The sequence below is a fragment of the Mauremys mutica genome, chromosome 8 (genome assembly GCF_020497125.1).
Source record: "Mauremys mutica isolate MM-2020 ecotype Southern chromosome 8, ASM2049712v1, whole genome shotgun sequence".
In the NCBI taxonomy this organism is placed as follows: Eukaryota; Metazoa; Chordata; order Testudines; family Geoemydidae; genus Mauremys; species Mauremys mutica.
The window spans coordinates 97158170-97177533 of NC_059079.1; the positions used below are offsets into that span (position 1 = coordinate 97158170).

General features: G+C 42.8%; 1 protein-coding gene across 1 annotated transcript in view; it reads left to right on the forward strand.

Moving 5' to 3' along the window:
* The window catches only part of FNIP1 (folliculin interacting protein 1), an 87655-nt gene that overhangs the window by 40231 nt on the left and 28060 nt on the right, over nt 1-19364 (forward strand). The window contains 3 exon segments of the mRNA XM_045026508.1: nt 9501-9644; nt 18552-18652; nt 18953-19027. Of these exon segments, the coding sequence (XP_044882443.1) occupies nt 9501-9644; nt 18552-18652; nt 18953-19027 (320 nt within the window).

The following is a 19364-nucleotide window of genomic DNA, read 5'->3' on the forward strand; positions in this document are numbered from 1 at the left end:
CACTCTTGCCCTTTTGCAGTAAGACATTTGTGTGGGATGGGCGCTGTCCACTGTGAAAGAGTATCTGTTAACTGCCTCTCCAAAGGCAATGTCCTCTGCTTTTTTCCCTGGATTTCCCAGGCTTTGGCTACACTTACACTTCAAAGCGCTGCCGCGGCAGCGCTTTGAAGCGCTAAATGTAGTCAAAGCGCCAGCGCTGGGAGAAAGCTCTCCCAGCGCTGTCCGTACTCCACCTCCCTGTGGGGAATAACGGACAGCGCTGGGAGCCGCGCTCCCAGCGCTGGGGCTTTGACCACACTGGCGCTTTGCAGCGCCGCAATTTGCAGCGCTGGAGAGGGTGTGTTTTCACACCCTGCTGCAGCGCTGCAAATTTGTAAGTGTAGCCAAGCCCCTAATGTGATTAATACCTCTGTGCATTTGCAAATACACTAAGGGGGAAGATCTGCAAAAGCACTGAGCGCTGGCCCAACTGCTCCTATTCAAGTAAACTGAGTTAAGCCATTGTTGAAAATCCCACCTTAAAGCAGCACATTATCATAGAATGCCCCTTTTTAATATGTAGCTACCGGTGTAAACATTTTATATCCCTGATTTTCTGCTGTGAGTGAAAAGTGTAATGCAACTAAACACAACGATGGTTTAGTAGTAGTGTGCTTGCAGCAGTCCAGGATGTACTCAGCTGTCTTTTGTCTATGCATAATCCCCTGCATATATCAGAATTGCATCTGATGAGACAAGGGTGAATGGTTTCAGAGTAGCAGCTGTGTTAGTCTGTATCCGCAAAAAGAACAGGAGTACTTGTGGCACCTTAGAGACTAACAAATTTATTTGAGCATAAGCTTTTATGGGCTAAAACCCACTTCATCAGATGCCTGCAGTGGAAAATACAGTACGAAGACACACACACACACACACACACACACACACACAATGAAACAATGGGTGTTACTATACGCACTCTAACGAGAGTGATCAGTTGAGGTGAGCATGTAGCTCAGTCAGCTTAAACCCTATAAAGGGATGAGATGGTTATGAAATTTAAAGCACACCAGGGAGGTGCCTATTCCAGGCAGGAGAATTTGGTTTAAATCAATCAGTTGTATGGATGCTTGGCTTTACATTTTGAATAGATGAAGAATTTAAAAGCTGACCCTGATGGTCTTAAATTGTCCAGCAGTATCCTCTTTTAGTGGGGCCTAATCTAACATTACCAGACATCCTAATAACATTTTTTGTGTGTGGGAAATGTTTATATATCAGAAAGAATGTCTGATGAAATCCTTAAATAATTCTCTTTTGCCTCTTTGCCCCCTGATAATCCAAAAAGCCAAGTAAATGAGTTTTTTGGAATGCTCACAACAGAATTACAGTGAAGGCTAATGGGTGATAACCTTCTATCTGAGGTACCACATGATTGTTGCTATGCTAGATGACTTGAGGGGAAGAAATATATAAACATTGTATGTTAAAATTTGCACTTGACTGAGGAATTAACTAATTGCAGACATTATGACTTTGCAATCTGAAGTCTGCATAACAGTCTGCTATCACCGCACACTGCAAAAAGCCATCGTTCTTTCTTGGTTTTACAGGATTGAGAAAATTAAGACGATTGAAAGAAACAAATGGAAATACAAAGAAAGGGACAAATAGACACTCTCCCTAACGAGTGACTCTGTGTGTTTTATTACTTTGGGATCATAGTACAGTTGATAGCCATGGTGAAAACTGCCTGTTGTTCAGTTTGAAGGAGAGCTGTTACTTTTCCTGAGTCTGGGAACCTGAGTATGTCTACCCAGCCAAAAAAAAAAAGACCTGTGGCCATGGGTCTCAGCACCCAGATCAACTGACTAGAACTGGTGGGGCTCACACTGCAGGGTTAAAGATAGCTGTGTAGACTTTCAGGCTCTGAAATCTGGCAAAGGAGGAGAGCCTTGGCTCCTGGGCTCCAGCCCGAGGCCCAGTGTCTACCCTGTCATTTTTATTCCTGCAGCACAAACCCGAGTTTATTGATCTGGGCTCTGAGACTTGCTGCTGCAGTTTTTTTTTTGCTGGGTAGACATACCCCTAGAGGGTTAAACTTCTGTGGTAAGGCTGAGAAGGGGCCGCGTGGCAGGGACTGCAGGCTGCAGGAACTGAGAATGTTGGCCGAGCAGCGTGCCAGGCATTGTCACTTAGATGTGAGATCCATGTTAGACAGCTGTGATGCCTGGGCACTTGGCATGTAGGACAGGGCAAAGTGACTTCCTTTTGTGTATCCTGTGCCTTTTTTGGTACTAGGCACAACAGGTTCTTTCCCAACTTTATGGCCCTACTGATTAGTCAGCCTTCTGTATCCAGGGGCCTTACACAATTCTTAGATACTGTGCTGGAATTAATTGATGACTAGTCTCTTTCCCCACGAGCAGCAGCAAGTTAGACAAGGCTTCTTCCACTTTGGTTTTGCCAGTATCTCAGGAGAAAGAGACTGTGTTTTTCAGCATTGTGACATCAGATCATGAGAAGATGTATCAGAACAGGAATCATTTGCATGCAGAGTACATGAGGGCAGAGTGTGGTGAAAAGGGCAGACATTACCAATGCCTTAACCAAATAGCCACACATAACACCTACATCTTTCAGATGTTATCAGTAGGGCCCTACCAAATTCACGTCCATGAAAAACACATCACAGACCATGAAATCTGATCACGTGTGCTTTTACCCTATACCAGGGGTTCTCAGACTTTTGTACTGGTGACCCCTTTCACACAGCAAGCCTCTGAGTGCGACCCCCCCCACCCTTATACATTAAAAACACTTTAATATATTTAACACCATTATAAATGCTGGAGACAAAGCAGGGTTTGGGGTGGAGGTTGACAGCTCGCGACCCCCTGAGGGGTCCTGACCCCCAGTTTGAGAACCCCTGCACTGTACCATACAGATAACACATTTCACGGAGGAGACCAGCGTTTCTCAAATTGGGGGCCATGACCCAAAAGGAAGTTGCAGGGGGGTTGCAAGGTTATTTTAAGAGGGTGGCAATACCGTGACCCCTACTTCTGTGCTGCCTTCAGAGCTGGGCGGCCAGAGAGCGGTGGCTGTTGATGAGGCTCCCAGCTCTGAAGGCAGCACCCTGCTAGCAGCAGCGCAGAAGTAAAGGTGGCAATGCCATACCATGCCAGCCTTACTTCTGCGCTGCTGGCGGTGGCTCTGCCTTCGGAGCTGGGCTCCCTGCCAGCAGCCACCACTCTCCAGCTGCCCAGCTCTGAAGGAGGTGCCACTGGCAGCAGCAGCGCAGAAGTAAGGGTTGCAGTACCCCAACCCCGCTACAATAACCTTGTGACCCTCCCCCCACAACTCCTTTTTGGATCAGGACCCCTACAATTACACCACCATGAAATTTCAGATTTAAATAGCTGAAATCATGAAATTTACCATTTTTTAAAATCCTGCGACCATGAAATTGACCCAAGTGGACCGTGAATTTTGTAGGGCCGTAGTTGTCAGTCAGTCAGGTGTTGGAAACAGTCACAACACTCTTGGCAGCTTTGTAAATCTGATTTACTTGCCTTCATAAAGATTTCAGTGTTTGCACTTCATACAACTGTGAGGCTTGTTCATAATGGCACCTTATTAATTTATTTTTAGGGGATAATGTCTGTCTATCACTTTAATGCTTCCGGGTAGCGTCACATCTGAACCTGCTCCTTCTCCCCTAGCATCCTTTCCCTTATTGCTGTTTCCTTCTATCTGCAAGACCCAGAGATTAGTTAGAAATGTGCCTCCTCACTGGGTCCCAATGACAATTTATGTGCACACGAGCAGGAAGAATGTTCCTTAGAAATCCTTGAAAAACTAATATCCGACCTGGTTTGAATTTGGATGCAAATATGCAATGGAAAGACAGATTTCTCACCCCTATTTTAAGGTATAGGCCCCAGAGGACAGAGCCAATGCTGAGCTCTCAGCCTTCACTCTGTATTTTCTGATGTTTGAGCTGAGTGCTTGACTTCCCAACCTTGACACTGCATTTACGTTGGCCATTTGCAGGGACCAGACAGTTCTGTACTCAGCTGTTATTGTTCATTAATTATATAGGATCATGAATGTGTATGGTATGTAAAAACTACCAGTAGTGAAAGGTGCCTGTCCCAAGGAGCTTACAGTCAAATTTGATAAGGACACAACAGAAATGATGCCACAAAATGGAGGCGAAAGAGGAGGTCAAAGTAAACGCTAGGAGGGGAATCCTGCATCAGTGCTTTCCCCAGAGGACAGAGTGCATGTGTTCTGTTTTTGCCATTATGTCTTGTTAGTTAGGTTTTTGCTTTGTGTTGTCCTGTGGTGGCTTATGGCTCAAAGATTAGTGGGTGAAGGGCATTCTCAAAAAGGGATTTGACTGAAAATGGTTGCTGACTGGCACATGAGAAGTGGGAGAATTTTCTAAGCATAAGGAGGTGTGTAGCGAAGAAAGTTTAAAGAATGATAATGGAGGGAACAAGAGAAGGAGGAAGAGTCAGAAGGAATGAAGGCAGAAACTGAGAAAAGGAGTTTGCAGTAGACAAGGCAAACGGGAACCAAGTTGTTGAGCAGTTGTGTTGGGGAGGAAAGGGTGGAGCTTAGCGATGCTGCAAAGGAACAAGATGCGACGACAGCTGGATTGGATTTAGGAAGGAGTAAACGAGAGTCTAATGTGACACTAGCATTAGGAGTTCAGATGATGGACAATGGAGTTTGTCACAGTTTTAGGGTAACGACACCTGTATCCACCCCCCCAACACACACACTCCAGGAATGCCCAGTCAGGTACCGGACTTCCAGCCATCCCCCGTTTCTGGGTAGGGATCCAAGCCACTCTCTTCTGATTGGTGCCATATACTATGATATTCCCAGCAAGCCAGTCTGCCTAAGGCCAGTGCCTGTGCTTTGCTTTCTTTCCGAGGGCTATGAACAGTGTATTGCCAGGAGTTACTCGTAATCACACAGTTCTTTCTAAGCAGCATACATTTATTCTTAGGGTAAAAGCATTACAGAAGAAACATATAAAAACAATAAAGGTTCCTACATGCTTACTAACGTACCAGAAACAGCCCATCAATGTTATGGGGTCCTGGTAGATCAATGCCCTTCCAACTCCTCACTCTAGGGTTGGGTCCTCCTAGGATCAGTGGTCCTGTCTGTTTGTTGAATCTAAAGAAAGACCCTAAGTCTACTTATACTCAGCCTTTATATAGCCCAAGTTTTCTCTTTGTCCCTTGGTCTCTGAGAAACCCAGCTGGAACAAATATATGCAAACTACCACAGGGGTGGAACCTCTCTGGGGTTGTTTACAGTTTCAGTGATGTGCCTTAATCAGCCTGCCACTGTTTTTAGTTCCTGGAGGAGCTGTGGTAACCCTCCCACACAGAGCAGAACACATTCATACCTAAACCATTCATACATTTAAATTCAGTGGTCCCCAAAGATACTGCATGGGGTTGCATTATGTGTCACAGAGTTACTCACAGGGCTGGGAAGAGCAAGAGGGTTTGGGGAGCCGCTGGGTTTCATTTTCAAAGTGCTGCATAGGCCACTGTTTCTGGTGCAGTGACACTTAACCAAATGCTAGTGCACTCCGTGACCTCCTCGTTTGGAATCTTTGACTCCAACTGCCACACTGGTTAAAAAGCATAAAACGGCACATAATTTTAAACAGGCCAGGATTACCCACACATTTGATTATGCTTTAAGCATAGGGTAAGTGTTGGGCATTAAATTGCTCAAGGGATTAGTAACAGAATATTGAGCCATTTGCCTGGAGGTGACCTGGGAAATTGAGATGATGGTCTCAAACTGTTTCCTCGTGGACAGGTTTTCGGGGAGCAAGAGACTACTGTTACAGTTGGCATCTCTGCAGCACGGAGACTGAATCCTGCCCTCGCTCTCAGTATTCCCTTCAGTCAGAATTGATGGGCCAGCAGAGGGATGTCTTTCCCGGTCACTGCTCCTGCTTGTCTTGTAAATACTTGCAGGAGTTAGACAACACTGAGAACAAAGCTGACAACTTTCAGGAGTGCTACATTCACTTTAAAAAACACCTGGCAGTTGAAAAAATGTGCAACCATCTAATATTCTAGGCGGATGCACTAATATTTTTATAGCCTCAGTTCAGGACATCAGCAGCAATTCAGGCTGTTGTCCATAAACAATCATAAACTCAGAGAGTTAATTTTTCTAGATCCATTTTTCATCAGTGTGATGGTCCCCTTGTTTCTGAAGATTCGAGTAGCCTGGCTGTTGGATGGATAGTTCTCAAGCGATGGCAGCTTAGTGTTCTTTTTTGGTTGGTTTCTTACATTGTCCTCATTGCAGTGAAATCTGAGCACCTACTATGGCAGACAAAAGAATAAAACGCATGATGAATGTTTTTTCTCTCTCTCTCTCTTATGCACGCCCACCCCATCACACTGCTTGGCTTTGGTCCAATACCTTAGGTCCCCTTCCAATGGGATTTTTCTACTCTACTCTCATTTTTGGTGCTTCCATCACCTGCCTCAGGAAACTTGTCCTTCCTGCAGTTGCTGAGAGTCTGACTTTTGGAGTCCTACAGCCTTCCAGAGTCTTCTCCCTGTTTTCTTTCACAGACTTTCTCTCTGCTTTATTTCAGGCCTCTCTAGTCAGTCAGGATGCAGCTTACTCCGGTGCCAGCCTGAGTTTGGTTACACTCCCCTCTCCCAGCAGCTCTGTTACTTCTGAGGTGTTGGAAATGCTAGCTCTTCTGTCCAGTCTGAGCTCCGTTAATGGAGACCTCGCTTCTACAGCAATTCTCCTTTGGGGCACAGTGAGACATTTTATCCACATGAGGATCAACAGCTCAGAGACCAGAGTCCCTTACCTATACAGGCAGGAGAAGAAACCTTCCCCCACACTCATTTACCCTGACCTATCCATGTGTGTTTGCAAAGGGTTCATCCCATTGATTCTGGCTTCCCATAACTTTAAAGATTCCATTATTTTCATTTTAATCTCGTTCTGTTTAATCCGCGGTGGAAGAAGCAAAAGTGCTGCTTGTGCCCTGCCCATACAATGAAGAGTTTATGGAGCCAGTGACAGTCCATTGTAAAACCATCAAGGGGTTTAGCAGGATCAGGCATGGCTGGGGCAGGTTGGGGAAGACGATTTAGGAAAGAGCCTGCTGCAGATGTACGTGGTAGAAGCCCAGAAGCAAGGCCACTGGGGTGAGAGCTGTTTCATAGTGGGTCTTTAGTGTATATCTATCTGCAGCTGAGTCTTGTCAGCAGTTTGTGCATAAGAACTCTGGCCAGGGGATGCAAAGACCCCCTTTCCCAGCTCCCCTTTCCGGCAACTTTGTGCATGGCAGAGATTTGCCAGCAGCATTTTATCTAGAGACTCGATTTGCTGCACTATGTGCATTTGGGAAGAAAGAGAATAGGTTTGAAACTTCTGTTTGTGCATCTTATTGAATTCTGTAGTTACCTCTTTATTTGGGGAAATATGACTTGAAAATGCTTGGAATATTATACTGGAACACAAGTGGGCCTATTCCCTTGTTGCATAATATCTAGCAATTTTTAGCACCTAATATTTCATTGACATTCAAATTCCATAACTACAGAGAGGAGGCGCATTACCGATACTTGATCTCATAGCCCAACGGGTTATACATAAGCACATGCTGGATTCTAAAATTGCATGTTCCAAAATTTGTCAGTGTTCTGCGTTTTACAGATGATTTGCTACTTGTAAGCTGCTGACAGATGGTATCTGAAAGATCTTGAACATTTGACCTCTTTTACTTCACAGGTTCCTTAGTTCATTTTGCGTTCCACTGCAAAGATCAAATGTCTGTTCCCCTCTAGTATTTAAATTAGGAAACTCTAATTTCAAGACGGATCTCATCAGCGGATCTGGGAAAAGCTACTATGCTGAAAATATTCAAGTGCTAGTGAAGAGAAATGATTAGGTTTCGCAAAATGTTCATTTCATACACAGAAGTTTTTCCCTTTACATAAATGCATTTAATATACTTCTAACCTGAAGTAAGCCTTGTTATTACCACATCTTCTTATGGGAACTTGCAACATCTGATGGAAAATGTAAAGCTGAAATGTGGTTTGCCTGCACAAGCTGCTGTAACCCTGTGGATTCAATGTGGTTTTTTATCACATGATGCCTAGGACATTGTTGTCAGAGATAAAATGCAATTCTAGTTCACGAGTTCCTACTAAAGTCATATGATTATCGTTCACATGTTCCAGGCATTGTGTTCTAGGCGTAAGCCAAAAATATGAGCCACTAGCAAATCTCCACACTGCATGACTTCAGCGTGCTCCCCATAAGGATTGGTGTGTCATAATAGGAGGTGGTTCCTCTGAGACGGAACTTGTGCTAGTGGGTAAAGCACAAGCCTAGGGGTCAGGAGAATGGGTTTCCATTCCCAGCTCTGCCACAGACTCACTAGTTTGTCTATACGTTTTTCTTTAACCTTTCCCACTGGAGTAGCTTCACTACTGGTAGCAACAGTGCAAATACTAGTGTGGGCAACTTGATGGAAAAATGTTAGTGAGCGCATGAGCTCTGTCTACACTTGGGGCCAGATTATCGCAAACTGGTCACCTACATACACCACGACACATGGAGCCCCACACTCCACTTGCACTGGCCTCTACCCTGCCCAGGGAGGGAGGGGCAGAGACATGGTGCTCCTTTCTCCCTCTGCTTCACCTCTCCTCCCCCAGGAGCAGCAGGGGACCATCTTCTCCCTGCACAGGGCCAATGGTGGGAATAGGAGTGGCAGGGACCTAGTACTTACCCTGGCAGCTGGCATGTATCTGCTTGGATGAATGGGCTGGGCCTCCCTGCACTTTTTTCTTTCTGCCAGCTGACACATGCACAGAGCCCCCTGCTGGGGTGGTGTTGGCAGGATGCCCATCCCATTGAGATGCCTGGGGCAATACGCACCTCTCAGAGCTATTGTTTCTGGCCCTTTGCAGACTCTGCTTACACTTGGGTTGCATTTTCAGGCTTTTCTTCACAACCATTAGGGTTAAAAAGTTGAATTTTTAAAATTGTCATCTGCATCTATGAAGTGCTATGCCAACCACAAGACTGTATAAACACTTACTAGTATGTACGTAAGGTGGGGAGAAGGCAGGTGGAATCTATTGTTCCTCTCTCTGTATTCACCCTTTTCTCTGCCACCCAATCTCCTGCTCCTGTGCCCAGTAATTATTCTCTGTAAAACTTCAAAGCAGCTTCAATGCCTGGAGTTTCTTAAGAAAATGAACAAGGAGCGTTGTATTAGCTCCCGGTTCAGTTTTCTAAGGAAAGCAGCCCAGCCTCCTCTGGAGGAGAAATAAATCCTCGTTCTGCTTACTGTTTGCCTTGGCATATAACCTTTTTGCCGCTAAATACGCTTCCTAAACTGGGAATACAAGACCAGATCGTTCCAGTGCCATTAAACAATGATTTTAGGGATGTGAAAACTAATGACAGGCATGTGGTCTGTGTTTCAGAAACTCTGTAGTGATGCTCAGGTGAGAGTCTTTGGGAAATGTTGCCAACTGAAGCCTGGAGGAGACAGTTCCTCTTCCTTGGACAGTTCCATCAATTCATCTTCCTCGTCTTCTGATACGAAAGACCAATGCCCAAAATACCAGGTGAGAATCCTTTTATATTATTTCAATCTTGTCAAATTTTGCAACAGATGTATCGAATGTTTTAAAATGCTGAAAATTAGAGACAGCCTGAGGCAGGAGTTTTTCTTTAAGGTTTAGACTAAGGTCGCAGTTGGATCGTGAATCGAGACTAGGGGTTTGGGTTCCAGGGCGCTAAAACCTGGCAAACTGTTCTCTCAGGAGCGCTGCCTTGAATGGCAGAGTATCAGAGGTCTGCCCTTTTGGGCCATATCTGAACAGGACCTGGAGAATAAGTCCCATCTGTGAAATGAGACTTGCACCCATAATGGTAGGTTGGGACATTTTGTTCCTTTGAGTATTCGGACCTGTATGGGCCCTTGTCTAGTGACAGACCCTAGGCTTCATGATATTTTTAAATATTCTGAATTACACATTTATTTAAAGTCAAATGTTCTATGTCAGGGGAAACTTTTTTTTTAAAAAAAAAGGTAATGTGACAACATACAGCTGTAAATCTGTAGATGAAGGATACGTAACAGTGCTATCTTACTTGAGTTAATTTTTACAAAAGTGTGGAGGTTTTGGTTACAAGAGTAGCCAGAGTCATCTGACACGGATATATTTCTGTCATCTCAGCTTCCATGGATCACAGGCATTTTATACTCAGCCATCCTAAAATAGAACTGAGCCTTTATACTCTTTGTAATGAATTAATTGCGTGTTTGAGGGAAGTTGCCCCTTACGCATCTTATTTTGAGGTACAGCGCTACTGATGTCTTAACCCATCGGTGATAGAAATGAACAAACTTTCTGCATTGATTTTATTCATCATCACATTAGCTGTTGCTATATTTGACCAGAAATGTATTCCCTTTGTCTTTTCTTTCCCGTACAGCTCTTCTCCGTAGTTTCAATAGGGTGACTGAAGTCCTATTTGCCCCTTCGCCCTTCTTGGAAGGGTATTTTGTGTGGTTTTGAAAGGAGGAGCTGTTCCATTTCTCTTGGTGTGCTTCCTGTGGCACAACAGAACCCCCACAGTGTCCTATGTAACCAAGAGAACATTATGCTCCCCAATGTATCGACCTACAGCTACTTATTTCTCTTGTCAATTGGGCAGGCTCTGTACAAACACTGATTAGCACTGGAGAATAAAGTGTGTGTGTGTGTATTTGTGTGTGTGTGTGTGTGTGTGTGAGATCGATCAGAATTCCACACAGCAACCTGGGACAAAGCACCATATTTCATCTTATAAATCACCTACAGCATAGTCCCATATATTTAAAAAACGCTATTATAAAATATGCTATTAGCATTATGTTATTGGGACTTCCACTTTCCAACTGCAAAGGTTGCACATAATACATATACAATAACATAATGCTAATAGCACGTTTTATAATAGTTTTATTTAAATATATGGGACTATGCTGTAGGTGATTTAGAAGATGAAATATGGTGCTTTGTCCCAGGCTGCTGTGTGGAATTCTGATTATGTCCCATCTAAAGCACTCACAGATGTCACTAGAATACATTCAGATGCTTCTAAATAAGGTCTGATATTGCTAATACTTGTAGATGACTTCACACAGTAGAACATACTGTACCTGGTAGTGTTCGCAGGATCTTGCCCTAGTATTTTTTTCTCACATCGAGGCTGAAGGTTTGTTTGATCATGAGCCCTGGGTTTTACAACTGTGTTGCAATTCTGTTTAAATGTGTAGAAGGTTATTTTGTGCAATATGTGCAGTAAGCAGAAATTTAAAATGCTATAAATTTACCAGTCAGAAATGGGCTTTCCAAATCATGCAAATATTACTGGTTTCAGAGTAGCAGCCATGTTAGTCTTTATCCGCAAAAAGAACAGGAGTACTTGTGGCACCTTAAAGACTAACAAATTTATTTTAGCATGAGCTTTCGTGAGCTGCAGCTCACTTCTTCGGATGCATAGAATGGAACACACAGACAGGGGATATTTATACATACAGAGAACATGAAAAGGTGGAAGTATGCATAGCAACAGGCAGAGTCTAATCAATTGAGATGAGCTATCATCAGCAGGAGGAAAAAAAACTTTTTGAAGTGATAATTAAGATGGCCCATAGAAGGTGTGAGGAGAACTTAACATAGGGAAATAGATTCAACTGGTGTAATGACCCAACCATTCCAATTTTTATAGTGGTAGTTGCTATTTTTATTCATGCCCCATCTTTTTTGGGCTCCTGGGGTGATAGTGAGTTGCAGAAGTTAGGTATTCTGTTAAAATATTATGACCTTAGTAATGGATCCTTTTTGCAAACTGCTTTGATGATTCAAAGAGCTAAGCAGCGGAAAGTGTTATGTTTTAAATGAGTTGTCTGAGTTTCATGATATCTCCTTGTTTTTATTTTGATGGGTAGGGTAAGTAGAAGAATCCAGTGGCCTTCTTTACATATTCCTTATTTCTAGGGAGGATCTGGAGGCCTGGATTCTGTTTCTGATTCTGCCATTAGCTCACTCTGTGACATTGGGAAAGTTGTTTAGATTTAGGCCAAACTTGGTTGTCACCTAAATAATTAGTCTAACTTTTCCCAGAGAGTGTGCAAACCCCGCTCCCATAGATTTCTGTAGGAGCTGTGCATGCTTAGTACCCTGTGAATATCAGCACACTTAAGTATCTAATTTTAGGCACCCACATTTGCAAATGTTGTTCTAAAGTCTTTGCTCCGCCATCTGGAGTTGACAAAGTCAAAGGATGTGGCTTGTTGTTGTTTTGCCTAGTGCCCAAGTGCAGCAGCTCTGAAGTGTCTGAGCTCCGGGAGTCCTTGGGGAATTTAATTTAGTCAGGGTCAGGCACAGCTAGCGGGGAGCCAGAGGAACTGCCGGCAAAAAAGAACATGAGTACAAAAAGTGACCCTGCTTACTTATGAATATGATTGGAAAGACAGCACATAGATGAGAGGAAAGAGTGGCATGAGTTTCTATCAGCCGCAAGAACATCTTCAGTTGATTGGCCTGGGTAACTTTTTAATTTTAGTCTGAAGATTTTTTGCTTGTTGTGTGCAGTCCTTTATCTAGCCTATGATGTGACGTGACATTCCTCCTTTGTGCTCAATCAGTATCGCTTATGGCAAACTCTCACCAGTCAAGTAACAGGAAATGCATGATTACTCATGGCGTCATGTGCTCTTCCCTTGCACTGAAGGAGGCAATCAGCACAATAACAATAGACAGAAGTGTGTCAAATGCAAAATATTAAGCATAGGTAATTGAGTCAACCCTTAATTTGTCAAGAAGCCATTGGTCCAGCCTGTCCAAAATCCATGATCTCCATAGAACGATCAGCAGTAAACATATAGCTCTTCTCACTCTGATGATCACATACAAGAAAAGTTTAGGCTCTAAGGCCCTCATTCAGGAAAGCACTGAAGCTCATTCTTAACTCCGGGCATTTGTTTAAGTCTCGTTGACTTCTGTAGGGATGCTTTTTGGTTTGGGACCCATGACCTGATGTCTGTGTCTTTATACACATGGTATTACGCCCGCAGAGATGGATTATGGCCAGGCTTCTGTTTGGATCAACGAATTAAAAAGAATGTATTTTGAAAACAGCAATTAATTATTATTTTCAGATACTCACAATTAATTGGGCTTTTAAATACCCAGATACTTCTTATTTTGGAATATTTACAAATATTTTAATTTATAGAAAAACTCTTTCAGTTCCCCTTTTAGAATTCCTACTTCATTTTAAAATCTTATTTCCTCAGTATGTGCCATTCAGGGGGCACCATATTTGTCCTCTGAACACCCCACTGCTGGAACCTAGAAAAAAACAATTGCTCAAACCCCTAAACATTACATATACAGTAAAACCTCAGAGTTAACGAACACCTCGGGAATGGAGGTTGTTCATAACGCTGAAATGTTCGTAACTCTGAACTTTCGGTTCCAAATGAGGCGTGCGGTTGACTGGTCAGTTTGTAACTCTGGTTTTCATAACTCTGAGGTTCTACTGCATATTGTGAGCCTGATCCAAAGACTCTTGAAGTCAGTGGAAAGACCTCATATGAACTTCAGTGAACCATGGATCAGGCCCTAAGGAAGCAATTGAACAAACTCTGTGAGCCTTCGCTTTTATATTTGGATTATTTGGGAAACAAGAATTAACATCCCTTGATTTCTCTAATATGCAAAGAAGGTAAGTAAGCATCCCTACTCATACCACACGGCGAGAACTTCTTTGCATGTTCCGTCTTCATCTTCGGCTAAAAAAGATTTTCCAAACCCACGTGTTTTTCAATAAATACTTGTATACTGTGTTGCTATTGCACTTTCTCCATAGGATAGTCCATGGTTTCTTTATTATATTCTATAATTCAGTTTGTTTTTCCCCATGCATTGGCAGACATTATATCTGGTATTACTATGGTGTAGGCCTGTCTGATATTAGTGAAGTGTTGAGATTTGTATGTGATATGAAATTATATTTACTAAAAGTAATTTGAGGAAATAATTTCTGCAAAAGACACACACACACACACACACACACACACACACACACACACACACACACACACACATTTAGAACAGTACTCAACCCCCTCCTCTCATCTTCCTTCCTGATGAGGCTGAACTTAACCCTGATGAACCTGTTTAGATTAATGTTAGTGAATGCCATTGCCTGCTGCTTAATCATGAAAGTGTACATTATCCTTTATAGCGACACATTCAGCTGGTGCCAGGTGATTTAAATCTTTCTTAACCAGGTGTTAAATATGTGTGAAATTCTGAACTGTGGTATTTTAAGGCAGAAGTTGCCAAATAAAGATTAAAAGGAGATGGAATGCAGCAAATCAGAGCTAGTCAAATTATTTGTTACAAATTTAGCCCAATTTTCATAAGTGCTCTTACAGTTGTAAATAATTTAAAATAATTTATATTGCAGTAGAGTCAAATAGTCCCAATTAAGACCTCATTGTGCTGGGCAGTGTACATGATTATTGTTATTAGCGTATAAGCTCTTTGGGACAAGGAAGATGACGAAGGGAAGTCTAATACTATGTGTTTGTACATTGCATAGGTCAATAGGACTCCATTCTTGGTTGGCCCTTTGGTACAACATCATAAACAGGATTAATAATAATAATAATTAATAATAATTAACTGCAATAATTTCTTTGCTGCAATAATTAACTGAACAGTTTGTGTTGCAGGAAGGTTTTACCTGAGTGGGACGCAAATGCAGCTGCAGAACCCAACTCTTTTATCTGAGCGTGGGACTGGCACTGTTGCTAAGAGTAGCAGAGTTAACCTTACTGCAACAGAAGCAGCTCCGTTAAGCCATTACTTGAGGACTGTAGGTGCACATAGAGCTCAAAACCCCAGTATGACAGATCTCGGTGAAGGCCAAAAGGAAGCTGAGAACTGGAGACACAGAATCCTGACCACCAAATCTGTAACAAGAGTAGGCACATCGAATGTATTTACTATGTGTAGTACGGAAATGTTGGCACAAGTGGCACGAGAGATGAAAAAATACCATCTGAACATACTTGGTGTCAGTGACATGAGGTAGACGGGGAGTGGCAAGATGGTGCTATTATCTTACGCTGAGGAGGAGGAACCCATGAAAGAGGTGTAGGAATTACGCTGGGTAATATAACAGCGAAAACCCTGCTGGCTTGGGAGCCAGTGAATGACGGAATAACAGCCAGGATGCAAACAAAACATATGTACAATAATCCAAGACTTTGTCTATACTAGAATTTACATCAGTATAATTTTTGTCATTCAGGGGTGTGAATAAGCCACCTCCCTGAGTGATATAATTTACACTGACCTAAGTGTTGGTGTAGACAGCACTACATCAGCAGGAGAGCTACTGCCGTTCGTTGGGGGTGGATTAATTAAGTCAATGGGAGAGCTCTCTCCCCTCACCATAGAGCATCTGCACTGCAGTACTACAGCTGTAAGCTCTGTAGTGTAAAATGTAGCCCAAGTATATGACCAACAAATACATTAGGCAACAGTGACAAGAATCCATTCTACAAGCAGGTGCAGCAAGTATTGGATGACATGCCTAATCAAGACCTCAGTTTGATGGTAGGTGACTTCAATGCACAAATTGGCAACAACTCGATTGGCTGGGAAGTGTCCTGGGCACAGCAGCAGAAAGCTTATAACTTATAATGATGAATGTCTCTTGAATCTCTGTGGCTCAAACACCGTAAAGAGAGGCCATGTGTGTATATCTAAGAGGTGAGCGTCGTCTTTGAAGGATGTCAGAGTCAGCAGAGGAGCAGATGTTGGCTCGGATATTATCTCTGAGAGGCCACATTACCACTTAAACTCAAAAAGACCACAAAGATGGACAAAAAGAATACAGCAATAGAGAAGTTCCAGGACAAAGAAATGCAGATCAGATTGCATTTAGCAACCGTTCCAGTATTTTACAGATTGATGGAAGTCTGGAAGACAGATGGTCAACCTGGAAGAAGACGGTAGTTGAGACAGCAGAGGAAGTAGTGGGCCTCCGAAGAGGACAGAAGTAAGGTGCATAGATTATTACATCTGAAACATGGGCAGCAACTGACAAACAGAAAACCCTGAAGGCAAAAAAGGAATCGTGCAAGACACAGGCAGAACTCTTAGAGGCAGATGCAGAGGAAAGGACAAAGAAATAAAGAAAAAATTCAGGCAATATAGAAATGTCCGGTTCAGAAGAAGGCTGCAGAGGCAGAAGCAGCAGCGCAAGAGAGGAGATTTCAAGTAGCTCTATAGAATAGTGAAAGACCTCTCAGAAAGACTAGGTCATCACAGGTGATGCCCGTCAATGACTGTCATGGACAGATGTTGAAAATGCATGAAGAACAAGCCTGGAAAGAATATTTCCATTCAGATTAAACTGTCCAGAGCCAACAATCATGCACAGGTTTGAGTGAAATGTCAGTGCTAAGTTAGAAATCGAAGAGGGACCAATAACATCCAATGAAATTAAAGAAGTCATCAAAGGCCTCAAACAAGGGAAACGCCTGATGTTCACAGAATTCAAGCAGATGTACTGAAGGCAGGAGGGAAAATTCTGACTGAGCAGCTAATAAAACTCTAATGAAATATGGGTAAAAGAACAAGTGCTACAGGACTGGAAAGGTGCTATTATTGTGGCATTATGAAAAAGGGTGATCTTATTCAGTGCATGATATCACCTGGGAAAAAGTACCGCAACTAGTGAGTGACAGTAATCAATGGAGAAACTGAGAGCTTACAACCTAAATATAAGACAAGAGACAACAGGTGGATACAACAGATGTGGGAGGAACACAAGATAAGTGACACAATTATTGTTAGTGTAATAAGCAGCAGACACAGCACACCCACTGCCTTGCCTTTGTCAAATATCTGGTAAATGGCAGAGGCTTTGGCTACACTTAGCGGCAGCGCTTTGAAGCGCTAAGTGTAGTCAAAGCGCCAGCGCTGGGAGAAAGCTCTCCCAGCGCTGTCCGTACTCCACCTCCCTGTGGGGAATAACGGACAGCGCTGGGAGCGTGGCTCCCAGCGCTGGGGCTTTGACTACACTGGCGCTTTGTAGCGCTGCAATTTGCAGCGCTGCAGAGGGTGTGTTTTCACACCCTGCTGCAGCGCTGCAAATTTGTAAGTGTAGCCAAGCCCAGAGTGAGATTTAAGGAGAGCCTTTGAAGCAGGACAATATAGTGTCTGTTTGGATTTTTACAGGGAGCTCCTCCCAGTGCATAAGGGGTGGCCTGGGCAAAAGCACTAAGGTGATTGAGGAACGATTGGACTGATGAGTTCAAGGCTGGCTGGCATCATTGGCAAGGCAAGGGTGGAGGGTTGAAGGCTTGATTGTACATAAAAGATTATGGATAGGGTGGGGCTAATCCATGAATGGCCTTAAAAGCGGAGACCTAGTTTTTGTTTGCAGTGGAAAAGGGAGACCCAGGGGAGGGGGAATAGTCTGTGACCACATTTCAGCTGACTGTGAACTGTTTTTGTTCAGCAATTTACTATTCATTATTCAGTGGTCACTTTAAGTCACCTGATATTTTTTTCTGTTTCTTGTCTGGATAGTTGAAACTTTTTAAAGAGGAAAATAATGAATTACAAATAACTTTTACTGCTAGTAAAAAGGTTCAGATGGAAAATGATTGTTACTAAAGTTTGTGAGACTTTCGGTATTTGTGAACTGTTTCACAAATACCAGAGTGACTTTCTGAATACTCCTGAACAACAACTCGTAAGATTGTACGAATAACTGTGAATCAAACTCATCAATACTTTATTTGAGCATAATTACAAATCCCTTTTTGCATCACTCAGTCACCTCTAGAAATGCTTTCTGTACTATTATGTGTAATATTGCACAGACTACTTAGGTCTTCTAATTTTCTTTATAATTACCTATGTTGCAAACAGGAGAAATCTTAATTGGGAAAATAGGTTGTATAGCAGTCTGTTGGAGTTGTACATTTTTGTAAACAAGTTGCATTTCATACAAACCTGCCTGTGGCTGCAGAATTCTACCCCTTAATCAAGGCCTTGAAATTGGGGACTGATCCCTTATCAATTCCTGAGAATATATCACACTCCACTCCACCCTTAGGACTCAGCTGTGTCTTCAGTAACAACTGCCAGCAGCCAGTACAGAAATGCACAGCACCTCCCATAGAGATAGGTTTGTTCTGTTAATTGTACTGATTGGTTCAGTCCACAAACCCACCTTAAGATTGCTTCTTGGAGTAGAACTTATCTCAGCCAATCATAGGCTTTTAAATGGCCTACACCATGGTATGTTGCAAATGTACCTGATATTTGCATCCATCAGAGCAAAGCATTTTTTAATATTTTTTCCTTGTTTCTGTGTGGCCTTAATTGAAAACATGCTTTTGAAATGCTCAAGTGCATAACAAAATAATTAACTGATTTGTTCTGCAGGGTTCTCGATGCTCTTCTGATGCCAATATGCTTGGGGAGATGATGTTTGGCTCTGTGGCCATGAGCTACAAGGGTTCTACGTTGAAAATTCACCAGATCCGGTGAGACTCATTCTGGTTGTTATTTTTTTTATTTTTTTTAAACTGATGTCCTTTTCACAAGATTCTGTGTTGGGGTAAAATTGTTATTCAACTGAATGTTCCCAATGCAGAGCAGAGGCAGTTTCTAGGTTCAGGTACAAATAGTATTTATCCTGATAATGTTTTTAGACATATAATAATGCTAGGCTAATTGCCGTGCTATACATTTAAGCCTTTAAAATCTGAAGGGATGTGAATGGAGAAACAAGGAAGTCTTGGGACAATATTTCTGTACTGATCTCTTCCTTTATTGTCTCATAGCTCCCCTCATCAGCTCATGCTTAGCAAGGTTTTTACAGCTCGAACTGGAAGTAGCATCTATGGAAGTCTAAACACGTGAGTACATTAGAAATAGTATCATTGCATCTGAGTAACTCAACCTAAGCACTACTTGGAAGAGAATTCTGATCATGTCAGGAGCCTCAACATTCTTTTTTCTACATCACAAGGAACTTTGTATTATTTCCTGTGGCTTGCCTCTCCACTGTTTGCTTGTGGTCATCTCTGCCTCACCTTGCCTTAAGCAAAGGGATGGACTGTTCCTTCAGCGCAGGTGCTGGCACTTTGGCAATTGGAGACTGATCCTGCAAGGGGCTGAGCACTTTTGATTCCTACTGAACTCAATGAGAGTTGAAGGCACTCAATAATACCTGTTGGGAGTGAGGTGTTCCAG